The following is a 13,342-nucleotide window of genomic DNA, read 5'->3' as shown; positions in this document are numbered from 1 at the left end:
GTAATGGCGCGAAATACGTTTACTGTAAAAATTGTTATAACCACCCACATTTCTGTTTTTGAGAAACAACTTGCATCGGTACCTTTTAACGATTTGCTTAAGTTTAAATGTTTTGTGTTACGTCAGTAGATTATAACTACTCAGGAGCCCAGATATCTCCTTATGATTTCAAAATCTTACCGTTCGCTAATTTTAGCCCCGCTGAAATACAGTTTTTTGCTGACTGATCATCAATACTTTGTGTTCTGTGTCCGTATTTGGAATAATTTACCGCTAAAAATTGAATGTATAAGAGAGAAGTGCTTCATGAATTGCTTCGATACTTTGCCGAATATTGCTGCATGTACTCAACTTCGTATGCACCTTTGTACTTTCTTTATCTTTTCTTTAATACCTTCTACAACTTCAAGTTTTTTAATACCACTGCCTTTTTATGACTACTGTAATTTTAATTTTATTTTTAAATTTTGAATCTAGGATTTAAATCCTAATAATCTATTCCACCGTATCCGAATGGGTTGGTGTGTGACTACCGTTCGTAATTCAGAGAGAACGTAGGTTCGAATATCGGTGAAACACCAAACATTTTTTCTAATAGCGGTCGTCTCACGGCAGGAAATGGCAAACCTCTGAGTCTATTTCTGCCATGAAAAAGCTCGTCATAAAAATATCTGCCACAAATAGGAAGAGGAGCTCGGCCAAACACCCAAAAAGTGCGTACGCGCCAATTATATATATATAATCTATCCTTAAGATCAATCATTGTAAAAATACCCTATGACTGCATGTTTGGTTTAAATAAAATAAATAAATAAAATAACCAAAAGTCAAGTTTGGCGGCTTTAGCTGATGGCGCTGTGCACTATAAAAGAAAAATCCTTTATGTAACTTGGTTTTCATAGAATTGCTTTTGAAATTCTTAAATGCTTCTTTGAAACAAATTGAAAATATCGTATTCAGCGATCCATCCAGCGAAATCAATCTCAAATGCCTACTCCAGCAATGTTGAATATTAAATAATTTTGCAAAACTTCATAAAGATCAGGGAAAATATTAATTATGCCCAGCCGCCAGAGCATTTTTTAGATGAGCGCGAAAACTATTACTAAAGTCGAAAAAAAGTTTTAACGAATTTGCATTATTCTTAATGCCAGGCATCCAAACTGGTATTCTATTGGAAAAACGCTTTTATTTTTCTCACATAAGAGGTGATGATGCAGATTCTTTGCATGCGTATTATTTTCTTCAGACTGGAATAAATATTCAGACTTTATCAGTATATGACTTTTGGAAATATTCACCTAGCCAGTATTAAGCCTGAAGCATCTCTTTACTCTTCAATGAAAATTTCATCAAAATTGGCTTAGCAATTTCGGAGACTAATCTAAACAAACTTGCATACACAAGATTTTCAATGGTTTATTTAGATTTTGCGAATATGCGAATTACCATAAAAGCTTTAGAATTATTTTTTATTTCAAAATCATAGTCATACACTTCAATTCATATTTATGTATGCACGAATACGAGAGTATAGATTCAAAAAAGCGCTTTGCAAACACCAGCTACGTCAAAGGGAAAACGCCATAAATCAGAGAAAATTTCTTGAACGCGGATTTCCCAATCGATTGGGTAGAAACGCTCGCATCGAATGACAATAAATGGATGTAGCCGAGTCTGTATCACTATGTGCCATCCTTTGCTTCGTGCTCAAAATTTGAATACCATAAATTTAGTACGATTATATGTTTGTTTGTATGTAGGTATGTTTATGTTCTTCGAATTTCTTTCTGCTTTCGGATGCGAATACTTGGCGCATTTGCATCGCCAGCGACAACAATTTGTCATAATTAATTTCGATGACATTGCACTGACGCCACTACAATAACACCAACGGCAAAGCGACACCATTAGCTATTGTAATTTGACTATTACCATTGTCAATAAGAATAAATTAGCTTCGGCAATAAGAACTTCAGTTAAGTGCTGCCAACACAGATTGGAGCTAATGTGATATGAATTGTGGTGCTTATGTCGCATTTTATTCACTTCAGCGCTGATGGATGGAGGCTTTGAATTATTGCTGTGCTGTGTAATAAATGTCATCAAAACGCAATAAAATGAACGATGGACAAAGTTGGTATTTTAATCTTCGCTCTATTAATTTTTCGAAAAAATAAACAATACCAATACCATAAAAGCTTTGAGAAGAAATTAAGAGAAAAATCATTCCGATTATTGGTTCCATGTTAACAACTCCACCCAAGTTTTTAATTAAAATTCTTTTCAGAGTGAACAGAAACGATTATTTTGCTCATTAGTCAAGGGGTTTACAATTTCCTTTTCATTCTTTTGCACATTCTTGTGATAAATCGGGATAGTACGCGGGATGCCTTTTATATCTTGAGGCCAGTAATGAAAGCATAGTAAAATAATAATGAACATGGCTCTATTGTTATTCAAAATATTCTACTTGGAATTTGATATGTTTGGGCATTCAATTGAACCAATCCAAAACGATATTGTTGTTGCAGCACAATCATTCCCCATACATATATACTATGTATGAAGAATGCTGCTGAAGTGACAGGCCTTGGTCGAATATACATTCTGTGAAAAAAGTACCGGGCATTGTTCAATTGTTCTTCTTCTTCACAAATTGGGCCGTTTCCTCCACACATTCTCCCTCAAACGTCGCATAACTTCTTAATAATATTCTTTATTTACCGTAGAGCCATTTGGAATGAATTCCGAGTGCACAACACCACGATAATCAAAGAAAACCAGTAGCATGACTTTCACTTTTGAGCGACTTTGACATGGTTTTTTGGGTTTCGGCTCATGTGGATAGCGCTATTCAGCTGCCTATTGACTGGTTTGCATGTCAAACTCATATACCCACGTCTCATCACCTGTTATGATGCGCTGAATAAACGTCGGGTCCGAATTCACTAGCTCAAGCATATCTTCAACCACCTTCTTCCGATGAATTTTTTGAAAGAAATTCAACTCTCTTGGAACGAGTCGAGCAGCCACGCTCTCATGCCCAATCGATGGTGTAAAATGTTGCGAGTTGATTAATGAGACACGAAAACGCTAATGTCACGAGCTACCTCCCTCGAACTTAAATGATGGTTTTCAAGTACCATTTCCTTGACTTTGTCGACATTTTCATCCGTTGAAGACGTAGATGGGCGCGCAGATCGGGGCAAATAGTTCACGACTTCTCGGCCCTCTGCAAAAGCTTTATACCACTCGTAGACTCGTATTTTTGACAAAGAACACTCGCCATAGGATTTCTGCCACATTTTCAACGATTCGGGACACGAAATCTTGTTCAAAACACCAAATTTAAGAGAAATTCTTTGTCGATATTTTTATCCATAGTGAAAATCGCAGAGCACACCTGCGGTTGGCTGACATAATTAAATGCCAAAAACAAGCTAACTGACAGATCGCGCTCAAGTGTGACACTATAGAGGACAGTTGTGCCAACATTCGAGCAAAAAAAGAATTAGGCACATATGTTACGCGCGCTTCTTAAATGAACAATTCTCGGTATTTTTTTGACAGAATGTAAATCTGGGCCGTTCCGATTACGTAGTATCGACTGTCGTGGGAACGCTTCGACATCCTTAAATGCTTCAACAGCCTCTTCGGGCTTTGAAAACTGTTGACTTTGCTTTTAATTTTCGATATTTTGAGTTCTCGAAAACTCTCTTGTGTGAGTTGTGAGCCGATACTTTAGAGCTCGCATTGTCGTAGTGAAGGATGATTCATCTTCGGCGATTAGTTTTCCTTGATTCTCCGTCTGGCAAACAAATGGTTGTGTACCATGCAGAGTTGACTGTTTAAAGTTTCTCTAGTGGTACAGTTGCAACATGACCAGACTTTTCGAAGAAACGGGTGGTCATTTGCTTTGCGGCGCTTCTTTCACGAACCACTTTTGCTCATTAAACTCATCGCACAGCACCCACAGTAATGTCAATTGCTTTTTTGATTCCAGCCCCATGCTTCGATCCAGGAGCCGTCATTTATCATGGACGTGCTTTGAACTATCATCGTCAACAAATAGCAATTACAGCTCAGGGTGAGCTTTAGTTTCGTCCACAATCCTCTTCCAATCTGCACGGTTCATAGCAATAGACTTTCAGCACCTAACTCGTAGCTTTTTCAAATCGGCTATGACTTAGTCAAGCCAGGTTAACCTTGGGCGTCTCCGGACCCGGGTATCCAAAACGAACAAATCTTCTTGAAGAACAAGTGTTCATGCAATACTGAATATATGCTGGTCCCACTAATGCCCAAGAATGCCTCTATCTGGCGATATATCGCATAACGATCTTGCGTTATCCATTGACGCATAACAACCGGTTCTGGACGGCCCTCACGAATTTCATACTGCGAGGTTCGACAGGCACTTTAGATCTCATTCTACCAGCGCTTCGTAGTGGCTAAGTGTGGTGCTTCAAGTTCAAAAGTTGAAGTAAGTTGATCAATATCCTCACGACTCGATAACCCACGTCAAAAACCGCAATAAATCATTGTAGGTAAATTTTCACAAGTTAATTCCATCTCTGAGATGTTCCAATGGCGAGATGGATTTTTCAATTTAGAATAATTATCGAACTACAGCTTATCACGGGTAGTGCTGCAAAAACGACCCTGTTAAAAGGCAACCTTTGTAAATTATGTGATTCTTACATTTTAGAAGCACGATATGCTCAGAAGTTATATGGAAAAAATAACTGAAAACATTTTTCTGGAACAATTTCACCCTCAAACTTCTCAATTGATGGTTCGTTTTGTCCTTTTTGCGGGAAAGTTCCCAAAATACTCATAACAGGGAAATGTAGCGGGTTAAAATACACCACAAAAATATTTGTCATCAAATTCAACTGGAAGTCTCTTAATGCAACACAGCTCAAAATCCATCTGAAATGTCAAAAATAGGTCACCACGGAAAATGTGTACTGTAATTTATATAAGTCGGTATATTGAAAACAATTTTTGGAAAAGGGTAAGTACTCGTATTCATTCGATAGAAATCTTTCTGCTCTATAAAACTATGTTAATTGTATTTTTGAGTTATTTAATTTTTTATCAGTTTTGAGGGTTAGAAATGGAATTCCCAGGAGGCAAGAATCAAGATTTTCGACATCTGCTCTTTTTTTGTTTTTCATCGAGGTCAAAACGATGCCGAAGCAGCCCGGGACATTTGCGATGTGGATGGAGAAGGTGTCATGGACGAGTCTACAGCACGGAAATGGTTTGCAAAGTTCAAGTTAAATGGCGGTTTTGACGTCGATGACACCTCCCGCAGCGGAAGTACTTGTGAATTCGGTAAAGAATGTCTCAAATCACTTTTGAAGCAGAACAGTTGCGAAACCAGTCGTGAAGTGGCGGAGAAAATGAACTGCAATCATAAAACGATTCTCAATCTCCTTCATTCAATGTGACTTACCGAAAAATTTGGAGTCTGGGTGTCTCACGAGCTCAACGAAGTCGCCTTCAAATTTCTTCTCACCATCTCGCCCGCCGTCGGGCGGTCATAAACAGCGCTTTGGTGCCTATACATCAATATGAAACAAAGAAAGGAGTGGGTGGCTACAGGACGTGCACCAAAGCCGAGAGTCAAACAAGATGTTCATCCAAAGAAGATAATGATATGTGTTTGGTGCGACTGGGAGGGCATGGTGCTCTGGGTAATACTCGAAAAGAATGCCATTGTCAGCAAAGAGCTCTACACTGCCCAGCTACAACGCGCGAATGATACTATTCGATTGAAAAGACCTGATCGACATGGTCAAACTAAAGCGCTAACGCCGGGCCCCATGTTGCACAAGTCGTCAAAGCCGCACTTCAAGAGCTCGAATAGGAGGTCCTTCAGCATCCGCCGCATTCTCCGCACCTTGCATCGACCGATTACCATCTTTTCCGCTCCCTGTCAAACCATATTAAGGTACGATAACAAAGAAGTCCTTAAAACTGGCTCAACAACTTCTTTGACACCAGACCAGGCGATTTTTCGCGGAACGGCATTCACAAATTGGTCGAGAGGTCGGAAGAGGCTAAAGATAGCAATGACGAATATATAATTGATTAGCTAGTTATTGTTTTTTTGTTTAATCGATAAAAACGCTACGAACTTATTCCCCAACCTAATACAGATTAGCCGCTGTAACAGTGGTCGCCGTAGCCGAATGGGTTGGTGCGTGCCTACCATTTAGAATTCAGAGAGAACGTAGGTTCGAATCTCGGGAAACACCAAAATTAAGAAAAAGTTTTTTCTAATAGCGGTCGCCTCTCGGCAGGCAATAGCAAATCTCCGAGTGTATTTCTGCCATGAAAAGCTCCTCATAAAAACCTTTTGCCGTTCGGAGTCGGCTTGAAACTGTAGGTCCATCCATTTATGGAACAACATGAAGAGGAGGAGCTCGGCCAAACACCCAAAAAGGGCGCTAATTATTTATATATTGTATAATACATAGACAGCTGCAGTAAGCAAATAGACTAGCCAGGAAGCATGTAAAAGTCAAAACAAAGGCTTCCATAATTTTTTAAGACTCAAAACCATTTCGTTTTTTTGTTTTTTAATAAAAAAGTTGTCCAAAACCAAAATTGTGTAATTAATTTTACGCTAGGGAATTTATTTGAATTTGTAAAACTAATTTAACTGGCTTTGAGCAGAGCCCGTTCTTCATCAGAAAGATGAAAAGAGGTTGAAAAGAAACTCTTTGATCCATTTGTTACTCTTCGATCCGGTTAGTGTTTGAATGTACATATGTATGTAGGTATGCTTCCCTTTCTTAACCACACCCAGGTCACATTTAATATATGCATGTACATCCCTAAAGAAAATGTGCTCCGCCGGTAGAGGAATAAACTTCGCAAAATCCCATTTTAATCTACGGTTTTGTCTTTTCCTGCTATTGTCTTAATTTTTCCGTTCTTCTTGCCAGTTTTCTTTTGTTGCTGTGTGCGTCGGAATGACAAGTTGGCGGAAATTGTGGTTGGCAAGCATTAAAATATGATACAAAGTTAAAAAGTAGGCGATGATGCTGTGCACCAAACTCCTGAAAATCAATGAAATGGAAAACTAACAGCTCTGCAAATGGGCTAACGAGACAAGCAGCCAGACAAGCTGGCAAGTAGACATTGAAATGGCGATTCAACGCGCGAAGCCATATCGAATGTTGCTAGGCACATCACAGCTTTGAGGTAATTTAATTTCTAAACAGAAATTTATTTTATAATAATAAAAAGGAATAACAAAACGAAACAATATTAAATATTATCCTTCGAGGAAATGCACTTTAAGCGATTTGTTCACGCAATTTTAAAATTCCATTATGTTTAAATGGATTATTTATATTATATTTACAAGTCCTAAATAAATACAGTTTGGAAATATTAAAGAATTCGTTAAGCAGTTTCATTCTCTTTCATACACCTTTTCGCCTTCTGAAGAGTTCAGTATTAATTATTTTAAAGCTGATATTCTGCTATTAAATTGTACAATATAATCTTTAAGTATTCATTGGCTGCAGCTCCAGTTTACAGGTTTTGCCAACTATAAATGAGTTACTATTTATGTATGCACATTTGTTGTAAGTGTTTGAAAAGCACCGCCTTCGGTCTTTCGCTCAGGCAGGTGAAGCTTTTCGCACAATCAATCAGCTAATTTAATTTAAATTTCATTCAGCCAAGAGCATGCAGATCGTAGTGCCACAAGAGTGATAGGCGATGCCGTGGGAGTTATTCGTCAACTAATTTGAATGCGTTTTACGTAAATAAGTCAGACAGTGGTGAGCAATTCCATGTCAAGTGAGCTAAATATTTCGGACATTGTCGCTAATTTTTTTTAGTTTCTAAAGTCGCACTCAGCTAGTCGAGAGCTAATAGGATTATCCCAGTTGCAAAATGACCCATTAGAGGTGTTTGCAATATATTACAATATAAATAACAAAAAAATCATATAGTAAAGTCGTAATAAAAATCTAAAAATAAATTTTAAGATAAGATATTGTACAATTTTGTGTAATGTTTAAATTCATAATGAGTAGCGTAACTAGGGTATGGCAAGCAGGACACGTGCCATGGGCGCCACTGTAGGGGCGCAAAGTGACCCCTCAACTTTGTATATTCAATGTATATTCAGTCGCGATTTTGAACTTCAGTTTTAAATAAAGATACAAGAAGTCAGGATAGTCGACTCTGTCATCGCCAGCAAGAAAAACTTAGACGTATACTGTCCGCCCCCCTCTACGCTGTTTAAAGACAAAGTCGGTTTAGCTGATGACTACCGGTGACTCGAAAAACTTCAAACAGCGTAGAGGGGCGCGAGCGCGACGGAGAAAGCAGTATGTTCGATAGAGAGAAAACAGAGGCCGAAGACATGAATCAAACAAGTGAAACAATAAGTGATGCGCAGCAAATAAACAACCAAATGTTGAAGTTTGATTTTCTTGATTTTGCTGGGATTTTGGAAAAAAGTACTAATCCACATTGACCGCGTTCAAAAGAGGCTGCAAGATCCTTCGATGAATTTTCACGATGCTGCTAAAGATTTGAAGGTTCTTCAAAATTATTTCGAAAATGAAAGAAAGGCCATCGTTCACTCGAAGAAGGGATAATTTTATGTCAAAAATGGGACGTTGCAACTGAAAGATGCCGATGAAGAATAAAAAGATATGGATGGAGAGATTTCGATTGATGCAGATTTGAGTGCCATCGAAGAAATGAAAAGGGTCTTGAAAGAAACAGTTGATCGACTATTTCAAGAAATGAACGAAAGATTCGTACGGTTAAATGAAATTAATGAAAAATTTGGATTCCTTCTCGATATCACTTTTCATACACTTTTTCAACTCATAATTTTCGCAACCAATATTATTCGGGAACCTTTGGCGTCTAGCATTCATTATTTTATTAACTGTTATAATGCTGCGGCAGAGGCTGTCTAGTTCCTATCTGGAAAAATTCTTATGCAGAGATACACAGGTATTCCCATGATAAAAATACTACATTCTATCATTGGAAAAATAAAGGCGAACTACTTTCTACATCGACGGCTCCAAGACTGAAAATGGTGCTAACACCGGATGACATTTGGGCACTAACTTCAGTTGTTTCACTGCTTGAGGTATGACACCAATGTTTTTTCAGTCGGAAGTATTAGTAATACTTAAAATAGCAGACTAGGTAATTGGGAAAAGATGGTGAGGTCTTAAGATCACGAACTGCAGTGACAGCTAAACTCTGGTGGTATTCAAAGCAAAGAACTGGCTGATGAATTGGATGCCATTTTTCAGGGGCAACCATAGCGGGAACTGTCGCGCGAAAGAATTCATTAATAAAGCGCACCTGGAAAACAACCAAGTGTTTGCTGAAAAGACCTGACAAGCTGGTAGTAAAATTCCACCCCCTACAGAGGAGGAATGAGCTACGAATCCTGATAGGGCTTATTACGGAGTACAATTTATGGGGATGGAATATGGTAACCGTACGCATCATATGCAACTGCTATGTGCAGCTTGTTTGGAGGATGAAAATAGTATAGAACAATTTCTCTGCCACTGTCTGGCCCCACTTAGATGGCAAATTTTTGCATCGACTGTATTGGGAGAGAGGACGAGCTACTTTATTTTTCCCCCGACAAACTGCCTGGAGTACCTGCTCTAAAAAATTAAATTACTTGCATTGTGGCTGCTAAAACAAGCAAAAAACAAAGAAAAATACACAGTTACACATTGCATCAGTGGTGCCAGCAAGAGGAAGAGGCTGTAATAGCGCAGACATACCAAAATTAACCGAAGTCCTCAACCATCTGTGTAATCCTTCTGACAGAAAAATGTGAAACACATGACGCTCTAAACTGGTAGCGGCAGGCTAATCACGTACCCTGCCAGAAAGCAAAATAGACTAACGAAACCAATGTAAGACTGAGTCTTGCCGAGGCCCTATGCTCTCCAGTGGGGTGAACAAGGAAAAAAACCTACTCTAAATCTGATAGGAAACCACGTATCCGCCGCTTCAGCGCTTAGATTTAACAGTATGGCGCTATGAAAAAACCGGCTTTTATACTAAGTGCTATTAGTTGTTATAATAAAGAGCTCGACTATTCTTTCACTCTTTCCCTAAACACACCTTCGACATGTCCTTTAAGGCTAAGAGAGAGAGAGGCAAACTAAAAGACTATGCAGAAGAGGGGAAATAAATTTTTACACGAATGAATCCAAGCTAGAAAATAAAGTAGACTATATAGTTTTTTCAAAACAATTAAGACTAGAATTATCTATCCCACTTCCGGTCTACTGTAGCGTCTACCAGGCAGAAGTCTAAACCATAAAGGAGGTAACTGTATACCTTAATACACACGCCGTAACAAAAACTACGAAAAATATCTTCTCGAACAGCCAGACAGCCATCAAATCAATGGAGGCAGTTATACTAAAATCAAAGGTTGCTCATGAATGCCTGTAGTGATGCTTGGCAGAGGAGTAATGAGTTCCGGCATCACCTGTTTCTCCCGTCTCTTAAAATCTTTCCCCTTAGCTTTAAGTGTGATATGCAGGATTGCTGAATGCTTGGAAAAGTTCTGGTCATCCACAATTCCATTCTATTCCACTTCAACTGCAAGAAAGCTGGTAGTAAGGTACTGAAAACGAGTAGGTTAGTAAGTGTTGAGTTGCATTTTCTATTACATTTTTTGTTTTCCCCTCTATGAATTATACTTCGGCTAGGCGCTAAAGTTGCAATTACTCGTACAAGGAATGGTACCAATAATAAATTCGGTAATAAAATTAATCAGTTACAAAATTTCTGCCAATACATATACTTTTGAAGTGATAGTAACACCTTACAACTACAACAATAACTATCATACGTAAATACATAATATTTGAACAAGGTGGCGCAAAAATATTCATCCATTTTTGATTTTGAAAAACTTTTTTAAATAAATAAATAATTGGCGTTAAGTGTTTGGCCGAGCTTCTCCTCATATTTGGGGTGTGCGTCTTGATGTTGTTTTACAAATGGACGGACCTGCAATTCTAAGCCAGCTCCGAACGGCAAAGAGTTTTTATGAGGAGCTTTTCCATGGCAGAAATACACTCGGAGGTTTGCCATTGCCTGCCGAAGGGTGATCGCTATTAGAAAAAACTTTTTACTAAAGAAACAAACTGTGTTTCAGTGACGAAAATCTTTATTTTGACATTTACGCGCTCCACTATCCGTTTGTATACTGCAGCTGTCTAGTTCACAAATGCCGACATTTGCAACAATTATAAATCTTCCGATAAGGTTGTTAATTTTGCGCCACCCTGTATATATATACATAAATATATGTTTACAAATCTAAACTTACTGTTTCTCCTTGCGCTGTTGACGTTTCTTCTTGAATGCTTTTTTAACGCGCAACAACAAAAACGCTGCCCGGTCAACGGAGAGTGTAGTGCTCTTTTTCTGCGGTGGCGGTGCATCTTCCATTTTATTCGCTAACTCAACGTTGCCTACGAACCCGGTTATAGCCGAAGGAAAGATGGTAGTAGTGGTGGTGGTGATAGAAAAGCGTTTGCGTAGAGGCGCAGCCACGAAGAATGTGTTCACTTTCGTGTACGGTAAGTGGGCAATGAGTATTTTTCGTGTGTGATGAGACAAATTTTGATGGTGATTCGAATGCTGGCCTCGTAGTTGCTGAATTCTCTGCAGCTGCTTTTGACGGCAGCACTGGATTTTGTTTTTTACTCTTGTCTCAAGTGTGCGAAAAGGCTGCTATGATTATTAAGTGCTGTGACCTTGCAAAGGTTTAGCCGCCTTTGGTTTAGGATTATTCGAAAACTTATTTCCTTCTTTGCTTTTTTGGCAATTTATTTACATTTTTTTGTTTATCTGTCTCTTCGTGGGTATTTTCAATTTAGTTATTTGGTATGTTAGAATTGTTTTCTTTTTTTATTATTTTGTTTGATTGGTTGGCTCGGATCTTTGGTTGGCTGGTTGGTTGCACGCTTGACTGAGCGATTGATTCGAGCACTGCTTCTACGCTTTTTCTCTAGCTCGCTCTGTGCAGAGCGTATTTTTTTTTTTCGTTTTTACCAAATTGATTCGGTTGATTTGGTTGATTCGTAGTATTGGATTTGTAGCGTGCTTTTGATAGATTTATAATACAAGCATTTGCTAACCCATTTACTTACTCGCATTCGTATGAGATGCAAGACAGAGATGACAACTAACAGTCTACCAGTAGATTGAGAAGAAATAGAGTGAGAAATAGCAGCGAAAGCGAAGGGTCGAAGAGTAGGCAAGCGCTGACTTTGCCACTCAACGTTTCACGCTGGCATACAACCACAATTCGCCGATGCGAGTATTTACTTTTCTATTGCTTTATTTGTCAATTTTAGAATTGTTAATTTTTGTCCTTTACTCTTCTCTCTCACTTTCCGCATGAACTGTCGCATTGTCATTGTCCTTCGCCACTTTCGCCGATTATGATCGCTTTGGTCGTTATGACGCTCGAATAACAAGCTTTATTTTTATTATACCTCTTCGCTGTATAAGCAAATTATATTACTGTTAGTTTGAACTATCAATAACAGCGTAGTATTTGTCAGCAGATGTATATCTATTTGTAGGATAAGCGATGTGTGAGTGGTTAAATTGGTTAGATTGGTAAGCCATAACACCCATCCGGCCGCCCAACCGATTTGATGCTCGCAGTCGGTGTCGCTGTCGCTGTCGCCGCCAACAACTTTTGTGCCGTAGGTGAGGTCACCGCCGTGGTCACGACCACTAAATCTCTCTAAGGATTGTGGTGCTTTTTTTTATATTTTTTTCTTGTTGTTGTTGTTGTTGTTGGCCTTCTTAGTCTTTGTCTTGGTGCCTTATTTAGGTGAGTACCTCTAGAGTGCCTGTCTGACGTTTTTGTTGTTGTTATTGTTAGCACCTCTATTGTTGTAGCCAACACTCGTGCGCGCTGCAAACATAAAGCCAACAAAAATTTACTAAAACAACTAACATAAAACTCGTAAAAACATATGCACATATTTATAAGTAATATATATTCCATGCCATATAACGGCAAGTGTGGCAAAAGGTTAAGAATATAATATCCTTCAACATTTTTGCTTGTATTTTTTTTTTTTTTTGTTTTTCTTGACACGGTTTTCTGCGTATTTCACACTTTTACGCACATACACACACACTCATATTTGCAAGTAACATTATAATGTGCACAGCACACATGCGTACGCAAATACTCCTACTTGTATACAGTGCATGTGCCAAGTATGCGCCCATGCATATATCCTCTTCATTAAAGGCTACTCGTCCGCGTTAAACA

General features: G+C 38.6%; 1 protein-coding gene across 1 annotated transcript in view; it reads right to left on the bottom strand.

Annotated features, from left to right (window-relative positions):
- LOC128855501 (uncharacterized) overlaps positions 1-12,997 on the bottom strand; it is a 198,863-nt gene extending 185,866 nt beyond the window's left edge. The window contains exon 1 of the mRNA XM_054090457.1: positions 11,372-12,997. Coding sequence (XP_053946432.1) covers positions 11,372-11,493 — 122 coding nt within the window. The 5' untranslated portion in view covers positions 11,494-12,997. The remainder of the gene's footprint in view (positions 1-11,371) is intronic.
- Between the last annotated feature and the right edge of the window lie 345 nt (positions 12,998-13,342).

Source organism: Anastrepha ludens, chromosome 2 (genome assembly GCF_028408465.1).
Source record: "Anastrepha ludens isolate Willacy chromosome 2, idAnaLude1.1, whole genome shotgun sequence".
NCBI lineage: Eukaryota > Metazoa > Arthropoda > Insecta > Diptera > Tephritidae > Anastrepha > Anastrepha ludens.
The sequence above is the reverse complement of the archived record's forward strand: the minus strand, read 5'-3'. Positions and strand labels throughout refer to the sequence as shown.